Source organism: Crocuta crocuta, unplaced genomic scaffold, assembly GCF_008692635.1.
Source record: "Crocuta crocuta isolate KB4526 unplaced genomic scaffold, BGI_CrCroc_1.0 scaffold48, whole genome shotgun sequence".
NCBI lineage: Eukaryota > Metazoa > Chordata > Mammalia > Carnivora > Hyaenidae > Crocuta > Crocuta crocuta.
The window spans coordinates 1,794,068-1,809,213 of record NW_027533089.1 but is presented as its reverse complement, the minus strand read 5'-3'; the positions used below and the strand labels follow the sequence as shown (position 1 = coordinate 1,809,213).

At 38.8% G+C, this 15,146-nt stretch overlaps 1 protein-coding gene across 2 annotated transcripts in view; it reads right to left on the bottom strand.

Annotated features, from left to right (window-relative positions):
* OLFM3 (olfactomedin 3) overlaps window positions 1–15,146 on the bottom strand; it is a 187,011-nt gene that overhangs the window by 15,924 nt on the left and 155,941 nt on the right. For both annotated transcript variants that reach the window (XM_077746172.1, XM_077746171.1), the window contains exons 3-4: window positions 11,655–11,810; window positions 6,037–6,256 (exon numbers count right to left, since the gene is read on the bottom strand). In XM_077746172.1, the coding sequence (XP_077602298.1) occupies window positions 6,037–6,256; window positions 11,655–11,801 (367 nt within the window). In that variant the 5' untranslated portion in view covers window positions 11,802–11,810. The remainder of the gene's footprint in view (window positions 1–6,036; window positions 6,257–11,654; window positions 11,811–15,146) is intronic.

Below are 15,146 nucleotides of genomic sequence, written 5' to 3'. Positions count from 1 at the left end.
ATTGAGGCAGAAGCTAGGTCATCAAGACCACCACGAAAAGCTATTTGGATTTATTTTTTAAGGAAAATCACTTAAACATAGGTGTAATATGACTGGATTTGCATTTGGAAAAGACTTCTCAGAATATACCTACTGTGGTGGAGGGGGAATGACTTCTGGTAAAGAGGAGTGGGTAGGACGCCATTGCAGCAACCCAACTGAGAGTGATGAATGACAGTCTGGATTAGGGTGGTGGAAGTGAGGAAGCAGGTAAGAGATGGTTTTGAGAGATGGGTTGGAGAGAGGAATGGGCTGAGTGCATGTAGATGAGGTTTAGGGAAGAATGAAAAATGACTTTCTGGCTCCTTTCTACAGCAAGCAATAAAGAAATCTGGGGGAAAAATCTGCCTTTGAACTCAGGGATTGGATTTAAATATATTGCCTCTAACATGTACTTTCAGTAAATTAATTCAAACTGAGCACAAATTGCCAGGAATATTGCCTAATCCAGAGTTCTTGCAGCAGTGTAAAACAGCTGGCCACACTGCTGGTCAAGCAGTAGATGCTCAGTACTGCTGTACTGAGCCACTTTTATGCTCCTTGTCTCCACTAAAATGCAGGCTTCTTGACAGTAGAGGGAGACCGTCTGCCTCTCATTTTTGTATCCCCAGATGCCTACCAAAGTGGCAGCACATACTGGAGATTCAGTAGATTTTTGTTGGATGAGCAGATAAGACTATTGCCACATACACAATTTGGTTTGCCTTTTAAAAATTTGGCATAAGCATGGTTAAGACTGTAACCCGGATGTCATTACTTGTGACCTTAAGTTTTGAGTGCTTTGGATATTTCTATCGAACATGAAGCCTCAAAACTGTTTGTGTTAATAGAAAGAAGGCATCCTGTGCTTCACTAGATGGCACCACACCATTGCCCTAAAATAGAACTGACTTGAGGGAGTAGAGGGGCAGAGGACTGGAAAGCCTGATTACAGTGCACATTAAACATCTATTGATGACCTCAGGGTGCATGTAAGAGCTTTAACTGTGCTTTCTCCATCAGATTCTCACATGCATATAATATTTTACATGTCTAAGAATGGGATACTTAAGCACAGGTGACTTTATTCAGACTCTCAAAGGAGAAAAGTGCTTAGGAAAGAGCATTACTGTACTTCATTCAGGCCACTAGAGTGCATTACTGTTGAAGCTTCCCCCCACTCCTCCCCAATTTCTACTTTCTCAAAAACTTTTTTTTAATGTTTTTATTTATTTCTGAGAGAGAGAGAGAGAGAGAGAGAGAGAGAGGCAGACAGACAGACAGCATGAGCATGGGAGGGTCAGAGAGACAGGGAGATAGAGAATCTGAAGCAGGCTCCAGGCTGGCTGTCAGCACAGAGCCCAACACAGGGCTCGAACCCACGAACCGTGAGATCATGACCTGAGCTGAAGTCGGACGCTTAACCGACTGAGTCACCCAGGCGCCCCATACTTTCTCAAAAACTTTAATTCTCTAGTAGGAATAAGCCGAATGGTATCCTAGTACTCTCAGTGACTTGTGATTCCTTCAGCGCCTTATTTCCTATTTGAGAGTAACTTAGACCTTGTAGGCAATGAGGCTAGTTTTTTAGTATCTTAAAATTTATGTGATATACAGTGTGACATTTTTACTGAAAGCAAATTCATTGAAAAGGTGAGTGGAAATGCATTCATCATTGTTGCAATTTTATTCTTTCCCCAGTCTATTTCTGCCCTCTGCTAATTGGTTGTTTGTGTTGAAAGGCTTTTGTGAAGAGTGAAGTTGCCATTGATGGATGAGCCTTCTTGCTCCTGTTACTGTATTGAGGATACTGTAATTATCCAGTGTCCCACTGTAGATCCAAATTGCACGGCAACTGGGTTTTAGATGCTTTTGGAGCATTGAACTCCTGATTTTTTTTTTCCCCTACATTTCCTGTTAATGGCCCTGATGTTGATTTATACCTGTTTTTTGAGTCCATGGGATCTGATATTTTGATAATCTGGCATTTACTTAAAAATTAATAGTAGGCAGGGCATTAAAAGGGTTCTCGGAGATCATAGGATCCAATCTTTATTAATTTCCAGGAGGTATAAATACTAAGTAGTATTAATAAAACTATAACTTGAGACACCACTCATGATCATGTGTTTGTGTTTTCTTCTGGAAATATAGGTATTAGATACTTCCTTTCAAACTAGAGAAATTTTTAAATGGACCATATGAAGATTACATCATTTTTTTCAGGGACTATGTGACTTCATGCTTCATGGAATAAGGGCTGTCTCTCTCTACCTGAACATATTTTTTACTTCGCAATAATTATGATCCAGTTGATAAATAATCCTCTTTGCTTAAGAGACTCTCAATAGATAGGTTTGCTTATTTGACATAAAAATGGTGTGATGGAGAAAAGTACCCAGTTCTTAGAACAAAAGGCCTAAGTGAGTTACAGGAGTCCTTTGAGGCACAGGCCTATCTACTAGGTAAGTAGGGATCTGAGAGCTGCTAATAATCCAGGAAAGAGTTTATAACATGTGAGAAATATTTTCAGTCTCTTGTAAGGACATATCAATTAATTCAAATACCATCTCATGAACTAAGAAAGTTGAATACCATTTATTGTTGTCTAATATTTGTATTAGTTGCTAGGTTCTGTTTCTGGTTAGTTAAAATGAAGTATTAAGTAGTTAATGCAGTTGCTTTGACCATCCTATTCTTTCAAATTTTGTTTATGAAGGAGAATTAATAAAAAGAACCTTTGATTAAAAAAAACATACATTGTGGATTTCAGTCCTAAGGCTTAAGGATACCATGGAAACATCATCCATGTTTCAGTAAGGAGGAATAGTATAAATTTGTGTCCACTTAAATTAAAGCCATTTTCCCCAAATATCGTTTTCAATGTTGAAGGAGGCTGTGTGCAGGGAAGTTATATGTGGGTTAAAAACACAGGATTATGAAAGAGCTGAGAGGTGTGTAGATTTCCTTTCCTAACTGTGGTAGACATTATTTCTAGCTGAGTCAACTCCGTATTTATGTTAGAAGTGAAATTCATTTTTAAAAAACTGAGCAAATTCAAAGAATTTTCCATGCTAGTCCCTCAGAAACCTGGCTGGCACATTTTAAGGTTTTCAAGGTGTTTACTGGCTATTCTTTTTCTTCTTAAAAACATTTTTTTTAAATGTTTGTTTGTTTTTGAAGAAAAGAGGCAGAGCATGAGCAGAGGAGGGACAGAGAGCAAGGGAGACATAGAATCCAAAATGGGCTCCAGGCTCTGAGCTGTCAGTGCAGAGCCTGATGCAGGGCTCAAAGTCCCGAACTGGGACGTCATGACCTGAGCCGAAGTTGCTTGCTTAACCAACTGAGCCACAAAGGCACCCCTATTGGCTAGAACTATTCTATTGCCTGCCCTTCCTTTGGCCAACTGCATGTGTACTTAGCAGATAACTGGTGTCACTGTAAAAGCCTATGGCTTCCGTTTATTGTGAGATGCTAGGAACAACCAAGTGAATTGATTCTCAGGCTCTGGAGCAATTCATCTGTAACAACCAGACCCCTTTCAAAGCAAGTCAAAGCCGTACACAGACCAATCCTGCGCACTGTCATTTGCAGAAAATCGTTAAATATTTTCTGAGCTAATAAAAATGGATCTGGATATTTTTTGGTAACCCCCAAGGTAACTTAGACATTGAAAGTACTCAACCAAGTTTTGGCTTGAGATTTTCTTATCAGGTTTGGTCAAGGCTTCATCTGGTAATCTATGTAGTTTTAAAAAGAAAATGTGACTTGGGGTGCCTGCATGACTCAGTTGGTTAAGTGTCTGACTTGATTTTGACTCAGGTCATGATCTCACAGTTTGAGTTTGAGCCCTGCCTCCAGCTCTGTGCTGACAGTGTGGAACCTGCTTGGGATTCTCTCTCCCTCTTTATGCCCCGCCCCCTCCCAAAATAAATAAATAAACATTAAAAAATATATAAAAATATCACTTATATCAGTAATATTTACCTATTAGCAATAAGCTTTATAACATTAATTATACGGGAACAGCATATAAGGAAATATTTAAGTGATAAATAACTTTTGCTTAGTCTTTGTCAGTCCTGTGCCACTTGATTCAAATATGTGGCTAAGAAAGCTTTTATTTTTTTAAAATAAGATTTGAAATAGCTAATATTTACTCTGTTGAAATTTATAAATTGTTACTATATGATGCCTTATAGAACTTAACAAATATTTACTGAGTAATTTTTCTTTACTAGGTAGTTTTCTAGACGTTGGGGACTAGGATATTTAGAGGGAGTATTATAGACATTGTTCTTGTTCCCAGGGAACAAAATCTAGCAAGATAGCCATCCAATTACACATGCAATGATAATGAAGCCTGAAAAGTCCAATCGTTGATGACACACCAGGGTTTGGGAGCACCTAGCTGGGGCACACAGTATACATAAGGAGGTCAGTGAAGGAGTGTGGCAAGACATGACATTTAAATTGAGACCCGAAGAATGAATGGGAGTTTGTCTCATGTGGCAAATGCTGACACAGAAAGGATAAACAGGGGACAGACCCTTCAGGGGAAGGGACAGCATCTCACGACTTGGATGAGAAAGTTGAGAACACACATAACTGGGACGTATGTAGCGTGTAGGGGCGGAGTGGCAGGATGTGAGGTGGGAGAGGTAGGGAGGGCTGCATAAACTGGACTATATCACAGGATGTAAAGGAGTCGCTCATAGGAGGGTTTCGGCGGTGCAGTGGAATTTCAGATGGATGCTGCAAAAAATCCTTTTAGCAATAATGTGGACAAGGAGTGAAGAGGTGCAAGAATGGGAGGCACGGAATCCACTGCTGTCACGTTTGTTAGGAGACTAGTTAAGGTGAAAAAGTGTGGGCCTTGGCTGATGAGGAATAAGGAGCTGAAGCTTCCTGTGTTTAGCTTTAGGGTTTTGTTAACTGCCTTCTGAGTAATTTTGTTGGAATCTCTTGGATACCCTGGGTTATGGTAGTGGGGCCTCTAACGTGGCAGTTCCTCACATTTTCAGCTGTACTGAATGCAACTTCTTATATATTCACCTTCTTTTTTTCATTTGAATTGAATGTGTAAAATAGTCTTTAAAATATTTGTCAGCCATTCAAGTTTTAAATGTTTACATTTATTCTCTGAAGTCGTCCTTACTAGAAATTATCTTTTCCAAATTTTTTACTCCTCTCTATGGTTTATTTTCTATTCCAGAAAAGCCGCCCCCTCCCCACAGCCCCCTTGGGAAAATACTTTTCTGTAGTCATTGACTTGTCCTTTTTGTCATGTTACTTCATGTCAGCAACTAAAATACTATTCCTAAATGGTCTTAACGGTTTCTCCTTACTCACTTTGTGTCCATGTATTTATTTTGCATGTTAGAGACTACTCCCGTGATGATCTTGGCTGAATAATTACCTCATGAATACAGCAGAAGAGTTTGTATATTTAGACCAGGTTGAACTAGAAGGAATCCAGGACTAGAGTCCATATCTCATGTCATATACTTGGCCCCTTGCAGAGTAGTGAATATGTATTTGAGTAGGTGTCTCCTTTTTATGTCTTGTGTGAATCACAACAGCCAACTGATGACCACTGTCTACAGTAGAGGAATTGTTTTTGCTGTTTCATATTTGGTCCCAGGGTAACTACTTTTTTCCTAGCCTCTAACTTTCTCCACTACCAAAAATGCCTCTCTTTCCCTCTAGCCAAGCAATGATGGACTATCACATATTATCTGTCTGTAATAGCCTGTTGCCGTTAGTGTAGCCAATAGAATGGTCTGTATTATTTCAAGTCACCAAATGTGAACAGGGTGCCCTGAAAATTAGGCAACTGTTAGTCAAGTAATATTGATTATACAGGCATGCTTTAGTCATTAAGGAATACTTACTTTACACTTAGAAAGCAGGCATCAGTTTCCCTATAGTTAGGTAGGTATTCATGATTATTTGCAGAGTGTAAGAATGCAGTTTTCATTGAAACCACTTAAAAAGATAATTCAGTGTTCTACTCACTCAGCTTTTTCATGCAGTCACGAAGCCTGGTTTCTAGGCTAAGCACCCTTTGGTGCAGTTCCTCATAGTCATAGGCGCCAATTTCCTCTTGAATCCCAGTGAGGACGGCAGACAGATTCCGGATTTCCTCTTTAAACTGGGTGATTAGCTTGGCATCTGTTTTGTACTGTTCCAGCACTGGGATCAAGGGCAGGAGTTCATCCATCTTCTCTTTCAACTCCTGCAAAAAGCAGCCAATTGTTTCGGAGAGTGATTTAAACAGATAAAGCAGCTACGTTCTTTTTAATATGATACCTAAAGGAGATTATTAAAACAGATTCAAAATTCCTTTTCTTTGAAATTAGAAGAATTTTATTAATGTATAATCAGGATGTAACCTATTAGTTTCAGGTATACAACATAATGATTCCATATTTGTATATCAAAGTATATCAAAATTCATACTGATCTTTGGTTAAAATTAGGTACTGTGAAAATGTAAGTGGCTACTGTCATCAGTAGTAGTAAATCCATTTATCTCAATACAGGAACTTCTCTTTAAATGGTTACATGCTTTTCTAGTAAATTGATCCTTATCATAATTACAAAAACTTCTTGTAGCACTTAAGGGTTTATGTGTGATTTCACTTTCTGGTAGCATGTTATAAAGTGAACAGTGCAGTATTGATTCAGCAAATAAAATCAGTATCTTCTGATTACGAATTACCAGAAATAGGTCAAATACCCTATGTCTGTCAAGTCTAATTACCCAACAGCTAATTATCTATATTATGGGAGGTACTTAAAGGAAATTTTGGATCCTAGAACAACAGCTTTTTCTGTAACACTTAGAATACTTCCAACAATGGCCGTCTACCACTCTGTCCTTCCCAGTGCTCAGGTATTCCTCATTCTTTTTAATATCCATCTTAGCATAGCATCATTAGGAAGGTAAGTTCGGCAAGTGTAATAAATCATGCAAAGCTTCTCAAATCTCAAATGCATGCTGCTGTGTACCATTTTGAATTATTAGCTGCACTCTGACTCCATTTGCCTTAGCATAGATAATTCAGAGCTCTTTCAGTAAGGCAGAGTTGCTTACCTAAATAGTGAATTAGCTCTCTTAACTCTTTCAGGGACCAAAGTGCTCACAGTTGATGGAACAAAGGACCTAGCTATACAGAGTTGTTTGAAACTGCAGAGTTGATTTTTCATCAGGACAACAAGAAGCATATTTTGCAACATGGTGTCTCTCATTCCTAGCATCGTGCAACTGAGCCCCACTTGCAGTTTTTACTTTCAAGGTCTAGGTGTGTCACCTCTTCTTTTCCTTTAATTTGGTGGTAGTAGTAAGTGAAAGTATTTCATGAGGTGATTCAGTTGTGAAGTTTTTTTTTTTTTTTTTTTACAGATGATCTTATTTGTGGAAAGAGCTGTCACTGTGATGATCATTTGAGAATAATCCATAGGTGCTGTCAGAAACCATGCTGTACACTAACTAAGGAGCTGAAAATTGCATTTTAAAATTACATTTGGAAGATGTTATTACTATAAATGTATTAAAATAGCAGGAGCTCCCATTGGCACCCTGATTTATGTGCTTCTGTTCCTTGAGGGGAAATTTCCACTTGTTCTGTAAGCACAGATGTTTTTTGAATATGTCTATATGTCCACGTTGAGAGGGAGGAGATAGAGTCTTAATGAGAAAGATTCATAAATACCACAGTGAAAAGGTGGAATTGCATAGCTTAACTCATTTTGGTGGCCCATTTTGAAATAAACTTATTAGTTTGAGTATGTGTGGCATCCCAAAAGGAAAACACAATTGCTTCATTATGATTTTAATAAGAGTTCTGTTGGTAGCATTTGCTACATATTATAGTAACAGTTACTATGAAGAGTTTTATGTTACACAATGGGGATACTGAAAAGAAAGCAATATGGTGTCAAAATTTTGGTGACTTTCTCTCCCCCTGAAATAAAAAATAATAGTTAATTACATTTTTTGGATCTTCTCAAAAATTCATACTCTGATTATTGGTAATCAGTTTTGAAACTCTGGATGCTAGTCAGGGAACAATGGAAAGTTTCACCAGTATACATATCAGATTCTTAAAAGGTTAAACCAGAATAGCACAGATGTTTACTTATTTCTTCCAGAATTTTACTTTCACTTTGTTGCTCTTACAGCAAAGGTGGTAGCTAGCCTATCTTGCCCAATCATGATCTCTTCATACAAGAATGATAGTCTCAAGTATGATGACTAGAATAAGATTTTCATCTTCAACAGAATAGAAGAGGGTTGCCTGGATGGCTTAGTCAGTTGTGTCAGAAACGATTTAAGCTCAGCTCAGTTCAGGTTATCATTACAGACTGGTAAGATTGAGCCCCGCATTGGGCTCTGCACTGAGCATGGAGCCTACATAAGATTCCCTCTCTCTCGGGACACCTGGGGGACTCAGTCAGTTAAGTGTCCACCTTTGGCTCTGGTCATGATCTGCAGTTGATGAGGTTTTTTTCTAATGTTTGTTTGTTTGTTTATTTATTTCTGAGAGAGGCAGTATGAGCAAGGGAGGGTCAGAGAGAGAGGGAGCTATAGATCCGAAACAGGCTCCAGGCTCTGAGCTACCTGTCCGCACAGAGCCCACAAACTGTGAGATCATGACCGAAGCCGAAGTCGGATGCTTAACCGACTGAGCCACCCAGGCACCCCTGCAGTTGTTGATGAGTTTGAGCAACCCCCCCCCCCCGCCAATCCCGGTCTCTGGGCTGACAGCTCAGAGCCTAGAGGCTGCTTCTGATTCTGTGTCTCCCTCTCTCTCTGCCCTTCTCCTGTTTGTATTCTCTCTCTCTCTCTCTGCCTCTCACTCTGTGTCTCTCTCCCTCAAACAAAAAACATCAAGGAAAACATCTTTCTCTCTCCACGGCCCTCCCTTGCTCATGCGTGCCCTCTCTTTCTCTCAAAGTATAGAAGACAAAATGTACTTCGTATTCTTGCTAAGTTGAAAATAGTTTACCAGAGGAGGATTTTATTCCATCTAAAAGGATTCTTTGATGGATGTTAACGTGGAATGTTCCAGTTCTTGTTCTCAAATATGGCACCTGAGTACATAGTGCCAAATCTGACTGGAGAGATGATGAGTTGGCAGATTCAGTGAATACATAAATTCAACAATATACAAACATATTGAGCAAGTCATTATTATTCCTAAGTATCATCTGTAGTCAACTTAGAGAGGCAATGCAGCATTGGTATTAGGAGGTTTACCTCTAGAGCTGGACTTTGTGGTTCTGATGCACATTAGATATACAAGGCTGAACAAATTACACCAGTTTCTTCATCTGAATGAGGGAGATAAATATAGATCTTACTCTATAGTATTGAGAAGATTAAATTATTCATTATATAATTAGAGTGTCAAAACCGTATGTTGAATATAATTCTTCAGAAAAATAATGGATTTTTACATACGACTTCAGTATCTACTTGGATTTTAGAAACTAGTAAAATCAAAATCATTATGTCATATGGTGCTGCCTGAAAATTAAGTTTTCTTATTGGCAGCCTGGCTGCTACTACGCAAACTTACAGAAAAGACCAATGATTTTGACTTTGTCTCAGCTTTGTGGTGTTTTGAGTTGATCTTCTTTCAAGAGTCCCCACAAATGCGTGTGTTTCATCACGTTTCCCACCCTGCCAGGCCTGGAGTCCTGAAACTGTCCTTTGGCATCGCAGAGTTCTGCATTGTCCATCTGAGCATGAATAATTTTCACTCTGCGCCAGACACCCTGAGCACCTCTCCTTCTGTCCTTCTTCCTTTCTGGGAGTGCTTCTCCTGTGCTGGCAGTGCCAGCTTGCCATTTCCTGCTTTGGTGATGGCCTGGGCATTAGGCTCATGTTACTCCTCGGCAGTCTACACCCTAACCCTGAACACTGAGAATCTTCAGGTCTTCTGGTTTTCTCCATATCCTCTGTGATTCAGGTGGTTGGTTGGTTGGTTGGTGTGTGTGTGTGTGTGTGTGTGTGTGTGTGTGTGTTGGGGGCACCAATCCAAAACTGCTTTCTTGAAAATTTCCAGATTTTCTCACTCTTCCCTTGATCTTCTCTAAATAAAATTAAATTTCTCTTTTCTTTGTGCTGCTAAATAATATATATGTTTCTATTTGCTGTCAATTTCACATGCCTTGTTTGAGTTGTTTTTCATAGAAGAGAGATCCTTATCCATCCATCAGAGGGCCCAGCATTGCCTTGCACACAGTGCATGCTCAGCAAATACTGGGTAACATCAACTCATTTGCCCCTCAGCCTTATATTTTTTTTGCTGTTTACCATTCCCTCATAAATCCTGTACTCATCCAGTTCACTCATTCTCTCATTTCCAATTATATTTACATTTATTGTATCTTCTGAGCTTTGCTCTAATCTATTCTAATAACCTCCTGGTTTTACTCTACAGTTTAAACTTTAGCCTCATCTCTTGTCCCCTCTTTTCCTTCTGTTGTACCTCCCTGGTAAAACTTTATTTTTGAGAGATAGACAGAAAGTGAGTGGGCGATGGGCAGAGAGTGGGAGATGCGGGATCTGAAGCAGGCTCTGAGCTGTCCTCACAGAGCCTGATGTGAGGCTCCAACTCCTGAACCGTGAAATCACGATGTGAGCCAAAGTCAGGTGCTTAGCCGACTGAACCACCCAGTTGCCCCTCTCTGGTGAAACTTTAAAATTAGTTATGTGCAAAAACTGCTTTCTGTACATTCCTACTCAGCCTCCTGAGCACCACTGAAGAAAATGAGAAAGCCATGAAAATATCTGCCATATCAAAATGTGCTATGCGGAGATCCTGTTACATGTCCCTGAGTGGCTCCCTGCCCTCACCATTCTGTGTGAAAAGCACTTCTGACACTTAAATTCAGGCCCACTCCCTCACCATCAGCAGTGACTCTGGCTCATTAGAGAAGGGAAGGAAAACAAACCATTATGTTTATAAAACCATAGTATGTTTTATAAATGATGTGCTATCCCCTTGGAGGCAGATAATTTCTCTTTAATACAGGTTCAAATGGTAATATCATAGTGAGACTTTTAAAATCTATGGCACGGTCATATGTAGGTTCTAAAAGCCCACGTGGCATGCTTAAAAACACTATTTCTCTATTTTCAGTGTTTCCAGATAATTGCCAAAAAATACAGTCTAAGAAAAGATTTTGTGTAAAATGAGGAAACAGCCTTTTTTATTTTTGTATGATATTAATAATGGTATTGTTGCCACTGTTAATAATCTCTATTCTCTACAGGTCTCCTCGTATTAGCAGGACATAAAGTCATCAGAAAAAAACTTTGATAAATTTAGTTACTACTTTTCCTTGAGATTTCCCCTCGTCTTAGATATTGAACTGCCTGTAAATCTATCCAGAAACTCCACCAATCTCTAAGAGGATTAGGCTCTTTTTATAGCAAGTTGTCCAAGCATCCCTACTGGCTAATGGTCAGTTTCAGAGGAGAGATGATTGATGTCCCCAGTGAGTTTTTAACCTTGCACATATGGGCCAATGTACAATTATATCTAGCTGATTGCCATGCTGGCTGTCCACTGCACTCAGTGTCTGATTTGGATTGACAAGATTGCAGAAGTCAAACCTACTTGAAAATGCTTGGTCATTAGTGTCTTCCGGTCATCCTCAATCTGCCGAAACTTGGCCTTCAGCCCTTTCATTTGGGTTTCCATTTTTAGAACATATTGGAAATCTCTCTGAGTTCTCAAGTTTAAGACTTCAATAGACTGGGACATGTTCTGAACCTGTAAAAGAAGAACATTGACTGTACGTTACTGTCTGCTTAAAGGTATATGCAAATACTAAAGTAGCAAAAATGACGTTAACATAAAGAACTGAAAGTGCCAAACCTGTAGTTAGATCCCCACACAATGTTTTGAGAAGGACAATTCTTTATGATAAACATTCAAACAATTTAGCAAGGGAAAATTAAATCTAGGCAGGAAATAATAACATGGACATTCTAGGATGAGAGAGAAATACTTAAAATAAGAATTTAATAGATCAGAAAAGTAAATTTTAAAAAGGGAATTTCCATTCCAGGACTCTGCAAGTTTATGATGTCCCAAGCTGTTAAATGTTAAAATAAGTTGTTTCTGTAAGTGCTAACTCTGGTTTCTTCAAGATCTGGGATGTTTAGCAATTGTGGATGGTAGTGATGGATTCAACAGACTTAGACGGCATTCATTCCTGTATTGTTTCTCTAACATCTCAAGTTCTCCCAAAGGTGAGATTGAATGGTCTAAGAAGTGTGGTAGCAAGCCTGGAGAGTGTACTGTTTAAGAGACCTGGGAATGGCAGCTCTGTCAGATGGTTGGTAGGGAGGCAGTAAACACAGTAAGCTGATGGTACCTTGTTAGGTTGATTGGGCCCCAGGTTACACACAAGTAGGAAACAGGTGACCTATAAGACATCTAGAAATGAGGAAAGAAGGCTGCTCTAATATTTGTGTCAGTAAAACTTCAAAACAAAGTGAAAACCTCTAATAGTTGGAGAGCTGTTAGATAAATGGTGGAATGGAGTACAAATACACCATATTAAAGGGTATGCTAGATTTCTGTACTTTGGTACTCAAAGTATTGTGTACAGAGCAAGTTTGGCATCACTTGGGAGACTGTTAGAAACAGAGAATCTTGGGGATCATGCCACAGCTACTGAGTCAGAATCTGCATTTTATCAGAATCTGTGATTCTTGGTTTTCTTAAATTTTGCTCAACATGGAGAAATTTCCGTGAGAAAAGCAAGTGAGAAGAGCGTGTGTGTGTTTGTGTCACACATAAAGGAAAATGGAGCATATGAGCAAAAAGTCATGGTGGAGGAAAGCATGTAAGGATTAGAAGAATACATACTGGGTTGTGATTTTCTTTTTGTTGTTTTGTTTTTAGGTTATTTAGAGAGAAGGAGAGTGAGCAGGGAAGGGACAGAGAGGGGATCTCCACACTGACAGTGCAGAGCCCAATGCAGGGCTCGATCTCATGAACTGTTAGGATCATGATCTGAGCTGAGATCAAAAGTTGTATGCTTGACTGACTGAGCCACCCAGCCACCCCTGTTAGTTTTCTGCTAGGGTGTGAAATGTGGGTAAGAGGAGAGGTAACAAATATTGTAGAGAGGAGTCCCTGTTAAGCAGATTATCTATAAATCTGCATAGAATAATATGCTTTATATGCAGAAGATGAATACATGAAAGCACCAAAAAAAGTTGTGGACTTTGACATGAATTTTACTTTGTTTCATATATTTTTATACATTATTCTATTTATTTTAAATAAATACATATTGTATAACAAGTAAAAAGTTATTTTCATTGCAACAATGGGGAGTTACAAATAAGGAAGGAGTGATTTATTCAAACACAAGTTTTTTGTCATCAGGTACATCAGAAAGCTCAGTGGACTAGCTAGCTATGAAGAGCCCATTGTTGGTACATTCCTCAGACTGGAACATTCCAATAAGGCAGAGCATTCTGCTGCCTTGGCTTGCCTACTTTATCTACTTTTCTTGTTAAAGAAGGTTATCTTTTTCTTTTTTTTTTTCCCTGTTTTGATCCATAGTCCTGCCCTTTATGAATCCTGTCTTCTCAAGAAATATTATAGTCTAGCTTAAATTAAAACTAATTGTGTAATGTATGTCGGGTGGGAGCACAGAAGTGGCTGCCTTTCTGTGAGCTACAAAGGTTAGAACCTGCATTTTTATACCTTTTATTTCCAAGACCTTACACAGAACCAGGCACAAAATAATTAATCAACAAATATCTATTGGGTAAAATTATCTTATGCTTCCAACACTTGTAATAAGTAATTAGTATTTTTAAGTCTATTTACTTATGTTGAGAGAGAACACACAGTGTGTGAGAGCTAATGAGTGGGGAAAGGGCAGAGGGAGGAAAGGGAGGGAGAGAGAAAATCCCATGCAGGTTCTACATTATCAGTGCAGACCCCAATGTGGGACTCAAACTCCTAAACCGTGAGATCATGGTTAACCAATTAAACCACCCAAGAGCCCTGGTTAATAGTATTTTAAGGAAAGTTCCTTCCTTTTGTCACTGTTAACTTTAGCATTACCTGACTCCCAAGTATTTCTTAATCTACTGTCATTCCTACTTAGAAAGCTTCATTCTTTGAAATCTTTAGTGGAGCACAAAATTACTGAGACAGCATTGAAACTTGGAGAGGAAACTGCATCTTGGATAAATGTAATGCTCTCAAAATAATTTTGAACTTCATTATGGTTAAGCATGAATAAAGAAAAGCCATTTGTATTAAACTATCTACACATTTGAATACAGCATTTATCTCTGAAGTTACCCACTATTGGCAGGACTGATATTTTTCTAGGAATTCCCTATACTTAGGCAGAATCCATACAAGCAGAAAATGATAGGCAAGTGAAATATTCTGTATAAAATTAAAACAACCTTTCTTCTAGTTTGCTTCTGCCCTATTTTCAACTTTATTTGTGTTGTGAGCAAATGCACTGGGAGAATTTTTGCTGACACTTGATTGTGACCTTCTATATTGTAGAAATATGCATAATTATAACTGCACGTGGGGTAATGGATAGAGATGGAGCTGTCTAATTGGAGAGGCTTTGGCTCTGGGCTGTCTTTTGCTTTTCCTTGTGTCTATACCTAGGAATGTTTAGTTTCCCACTGTTTACAGAGACCCACTCCCAGTATCAATTTCCTGATGATACCTGAGACTAGATTCCCATAGTTAACACTTGTAGAAAGGAGATCCATTTGCTGTGGTTCCTCTTTGAAGCTTTTTATCTCTGCTATTCTACAGGTTTTTCATATGTGTCCCTGTGCTTAGCCCTTCTCTACAGTTGTTTGACAAGCTCATTGTCTCCCTTCATCAATAATTTTTTAAACTATTTATCTTGGTTCTGTGTATAAATGTTCTGTGAAGTTAACAAATTAACTTAGATTTTCAGTCTAATTCATAATTAATGTGGAGGTTACTTGGAAAAAGAATGGACTACAGTTTAGTATGTTTGGATAACTTTGGGATTAACAACTAAAGTTCTTTGCTGTAGGTCTTCACAGAACCTTTAGTATTAAACCGTGTGGCAGAAACCTT